This window comes from Capsicum annuum, unplaced genomic scaffold (genome assembly GCF_002878395.1).
Source record: "Capsicum annuum cultivar UCD-10X-F1 unplaced genomic scaffold, UCD10Xv1.1 ctg78147, whole genome shotgun sequence".
NCBI lineage: Eukaryota > Viridiplantae > Streptophyta > Magnoliopsida > Solanales > Solanaceae > Capsicum > Capsicum annuum.
The window spans coordinates 225-5,486 of record NW_025888610.1 but is presented as its reverse complement, the minus strand read 5'-3'; the positions used below and the strand labels follow the sequence as shown (position 1 = coordinate 5,486).

The following is a 5,262-nucleotide window of genomic DNA, read 5'->3' as shown; positions in this document are numbered from 1 at the left end:
GCATATTTCACCATCGCCCAACGCTGCATGCAGAGTGGTTCTGATACTATTTGTAATAGTTCAATCACACTAGTGATATTGTCCGCTTTAAACTAAGCTCACATAACTTCAAAACATCACTAGCTAGGATCTAAAACTTGTTTTTCTTATATATCGAACATATTTCTTTCATGTTTTTTCGAAGGGAAACCTTGGAGTAATTGGTAAATTAAAGTTGCTGCCATGTGACCAGCCCTTTGCAAAAATGTAAGGTGGGGCTGTGTATAATAGATCCTTGTGGTCGTCGAGCCCTTCCCCAGACCCTGCGCATAGCGGGAGCTTAGTGCACGGTCATTTCTCATCGATCTTGATGAGTATTTCTATCGACACGACTTGACAATATAAAAAAGAAATTTACTGGCAGTATATAGAAGTTAAACTCTTTACCTGTGCCAATAATGGAATCAGAAATTTGGATATTTTGAGTCTTAGTTATATGTATTCCATCAGTGTTAGGACTACTTTCTGGAGCACTCACTACCAAATTTGAAGCTTCAACACCAAAACATCTTTCAAATGTCAAATGCATTTGTTGTGCATCTTCTATTTTAAGGTCCTTCACTTTCAAGTTGTTGCAATTATGAAATGTTAGGGCCTGTCAAAAATTTATGTTTCACCAATAAAATAAAGTAAATATCATATTCACCAAAAAAAAAAAAAAAAGTAAAGCATCTAGTACCCCTGAACGATGATTAAATTTGTTACGACACACTTAAACTTTACGTGGGTCTTATTACCTTCCTGAATTAGATTTTAATATATTTTTATCATCCTTTTTAGCTGACGTGACACCTTTTGTCAACCTTTTTAGCTGACGTGACATCTTTGACGTGGGCCTTATTTTATGTAATAAAGGTGTCATGTGAGCACAAAAGGGTAACAACAATATGCTAAAATTGAGTTCAAGGGGTAATAGGAGCCCTGTGATGTTACAGTGTATCATACCAACTTTGGTCAGAGTTCAAGGGAGTATCGAATGCTTATCTAAAAAAAAAATCAAAGAAAAATGAGATAATAAAGCTAATTTTGGGTGCTCCAGCACTGGTTAAATTAGATGCAGGATAGGTATAATTATTTTTAAAAATGTATAAAAATTGATATAAGACTTAGAAAAACACTCAGTAAACCAAAAAAATAAATAGGTATTTTAGTTTCTAGGCGGAACTTTAAAGCATTGAGCATCAATATGTGTGTTCGAACCTCCTGGATACCCACGACTCCTAAATTCTGGATCTGCCACTGTATATAGTTATCGAGTTTTCAAGTTCTATGCACCAATACAATCAGATCACTTAGAAGGTAATTCGGTTTATTGAATAGCAATGGACAATACATTATATAGGATAAAAGATTTAAGCAAAGATGGAGTCCGACTTTTCATTAAGGCAAGTTCAATCGAAATATATATGAAGAAAATAAAATACGAAGAGGTCTACTATATAAAATAATGTTAATCATGTATAAATAGTGTAATTTTCTGTCGATTGGGGTTTGGATGAATCTTCTCGGCTCTATCCGACTCCGCCATTGGATTTAAGTAGTATATATATATACCGACAATGTAAATAATATTACACTATTAGATTAGTTTAACTAATATAGTATCTAACTAATTATCTAAAAAGTTCTGCACACTGACAGTCAATGTATATAACTTAAACTCTAGATAAACGTACCGTGGGTGCATGCTTGCATGGCTGTAAAAAAATAAAAATATGACAAAAGTTAATTATTATATTGTAAAAACAAAAAGAAATTAAACTAATTCTGAAACCATATAATATTAATTTAAGCAAAACTAAGTATGCATTATATATTATACCAATTTTTTATTAATTTTGCAAGAATTTAGCCACCAAATTTTTCCATTGCCATTAATAACACCACCTCCTCCAACAACTAAATTTTCAACATTTTGAAAAATAAGCCAATGTCTACTATCTTTGTTGTAATCTGAAGTATTATCAGATGCTAATAGAGTTCCATAAACCTGCATAAAAAAATGGGAAGAAAAAAATTATCAAATAATATTCAACTTATATATAGAGCCTATTAATTTATTTACTAGTGTAAAAGTAGTGGTGAAATCAGAAATTTTACGAGGTGTTTAAAAATCTGATATATAATATAATATATAGGTCTTATTTGACGTATACACACAATAATACATATACAAGTTCACGTGAATCCATAAGTTACATCACAAAGGAATTTAACTACTTGTAAAAGATTATTTGTCTTATTTTTCAGGGTAATTACTAATTAATTTTAATTGTTATAGGTAGTTACTTCTAATTATCTTTTAAATGATCTGATCGTGTAAAAAAAAAAAAAAAATCTACACTATTAGTGTGGAGCAACCCGATGCATGAAGCATGAATCTCGCGTTCAGTGGCGGATCCACCTTTGCTCCAGGGGTTCATCCGAATCACCTTTGACGAAAAATTATATTGTTTTAATACTATTTTTACATGGTTAAAAATATTTTTTATGCATATACAGTAGATATTGAATTCCCTTCGACTAGTTCATATATATACTTCTGAACCCCCTCAATGAAAATCATGACTCCGCCACTGCTCGCGTTCACGTAAATTTCGAGAAAAAGACCACATCACAAGGAAGTATAATGCAACACAAGCATCAAGACTAGTAATTTCATGACTCGAACTCGTAATTTATTTATAGCTATAAGTTTATATATATATATAAACTTATAGCTATAAATAAATTACGAGTTCGAGTCATGAAATTACTAGTCTTGATGCTTGTGTTGCATTATACTTCCTTGTGATGTGGTCTTTTTCTCGAAATTTACGTGAACGCGAGCAGTGGCGGAGTCATGATTTTCATTGAGGGGGTTCAGAAGTATATATATGAACTAGTCGAAGGGAATTCAATATCTACTGTATATGCATAAAAAATATTTTTAACCATGTAAAAATAGTATTAAAACAATATAATTTTTCGTCAAAGGTGATTCGGATGAACCCCTGGAGCAAAGGTGGATCCGCCACTGAACGCGAGATTCATGCTTCATGCATCGGGTTGCTCCACACTAATAGTGTAGATTTTTTTTTTTTTTTTACACGATCAGATCATTTAAAAGATAATTAGAAGTAACTACCTATAACAATTAAAATTAATTAGTAATTACCCTGAAAAATAAGACAAATAATCTTTTACAAGTAGTTAAATTCCTTTGTGATGTAACTTATGGATTCACGTGAACTTGTATATGTATTATTGTGTGTATACGTCAAATAAGACCTATATATTATATTATATATCAGATTTTTAAACACCTCGTAAAATTTCTGATTTCACCACTACTTTTACACTAGTAAATAAATTAATAGGCTCTATATATAAGTTGAATATTATTTGATAATTTTTTTCTTCCCATTTTTTTATGCAGGTTTATGGAACTCTATTAGCATCTGATAATACTTCAGATTACAACAAAGATAGTAGACATTGGCTTATTTTTCAAAATGTTGAAAATTTAGTTGTTGGAGGAGGTGGTGTTATTAATGGCAATGGAAAAATTTGGTGGCTAAATTCTTGCAAAATTAATAAAAAATTGGTATAATATATAATGCATACTTAGTTTTGCTTAAATTAATATTATATGGTTTCAGAATTAGTTTAATTTCTTTTTGTTTTTACAATATAATAATTAACTTTTGTCATATTTTTATTTTTTTACAGCCATGCAAGCATGCACCCACGGTACGTTTATCTAGAGTTTAAGTTATATACATTGACTGTCAGTGTGCAGAACTTTTTAGATAATTAGTTAGATACTATATTAGTTAAACTAATCTAATAGTGTAATATTATTTACATTGTCGGTATATATATATACTACTTAAATCCAATGGCGGAGTCGGATAGAGCCGAGAAGATTCATCCAAACCCCAATCGACAGAAAATTACACTATTTATACATGATTAACATTATTTTATATAGTAGACCTCTTCGTATTTTATTTTCTTCATATATATTTCGATTGAACTTGCCTTAATGAAAAGTCGGACTCCATCTTTGCTTAAATCTTTTATCCTATATAATGTATTGTCCATTGCTATTCAATAAACCGAATTACCTTCTAAGTGATCTGATTGTATTGGTGCATAGAACTTGAAAACTCGATAACTATATACAGTGGCAGATCCAGAATTTAGGAGTCGTGGGTATCCAGGAGGTTCGAACACACATATTGATGCTCAATGCTTTAAAGTTCCGCCTAGAAACTAAAATACCTATTTATTTTTTTGGTTTACTGAGTGTTTTTCTAAGTCTTATATCAATTTTTATACATTTTTAAAAATAATTATACCTATCCTGCATCTAATTTAACCAGTGCTGGAGCACCCAAAATTAGCTTTATTATCTCATTTTTCTTTGATTTTTTTTTTAGATAAGCATTCGATACTCCCTTGAACTCTGACCAAAGTTGGTATGATACACTGTAACATCACAGGGCTCCTATTACCCCTTGAACTCAATTTTAGCATATTGTTGTTACCCTTTTGTGCTCACATGACACCTTTATTACATAAAATAAGGCCCACGTCAAAGATGTCACGTCAGCTAAAAAGGTTGACAAAAGGTGTCACGTCAGCTAAAAAGGATGATAAAAATATATTAAAATCTAATTCAGGAAGGTAATAAGACCCACGTAAAGTTTAAGTGTGTCGTAACAAATTTAATCATCGTTCAGGGGTACTAGATGCTTTACTTTTTTTTTTTTTTTTGGTGAATATGATATTTACTTTATTTTATTGGTGAAACATAAATTTTTGACAGGCCCTAACATTTCATAATTGCAACAACTTGAAAGTGAAGGACCTTAAAATAGAAGATGCACAACAAATGCATTTGACATTTGAAAGATGTTTTGGTGTTGAAGCTTCAAATTTGGTAGTGAGTGCTCCAGAAAGTAGTCCTAACACTGATGGAATACATATAACTAAGACTCAAAATATCCAAATTTCTGATTCCATTATTGGCACAGGTAAAGAGTTTAACTTCTATATACTGCCAGTAAATTTCTTTTTTATATTGTCAAGTCGTGTCGATAGAAATACTCATCAAGATCGATGAGAAATGACCGTGCACTAAGCTCCCGCTATGCGCAGGGTCTGGGGAAGGGCTCGACGACCACAAGGATCTATTATACACAGCCCCACCTTACATTTTTGCAAAGGGCTGGTCAC

General features: G+C 31.6%; 2 protein-coding genes across 2 annotated transcripts; one reads left to right on the top strand and one right to left on the bottom strand.

The window, feature by feature from the left end:
• Positions 1-426: 426 nt before the first annotated feature.
• On the bottom strand, positions 427-2,686 carry LOC124894891 (polygalacturonase-like; the record flags this gene model as incomplete). Its single annotated transcript, XM_047405385.1, is given in 3 exon segments — positions 427-634; positions 1,716-1,736; positions 1,862-2,686. Coding segments are annotated over 3 exon segments (403 nt in total), but the record flags the coding sequence as incomplete, so codon positions are not given.
• Positions 2,687-2,798: 112 nt separating this feature from the next.
• On the top strand, positions 2,799-5,060 carry LOC124894892 (polygalacturonase-like; the record flags this gene model as incomplete). Its single annotated transcript, XM_047405386.1, is given in 3 exon segments — positions 2,799-3,625; positions 3,751-3,771; positions 4,853-5,060. Coding segments are annotated over 3 exon segments (403 nt in total), but the record flags the coding sequence as incomplete, so codon positions are not given.
• Between the last annotated feature and the right edge of the window lie 202 nt (positions 5,061-5,262).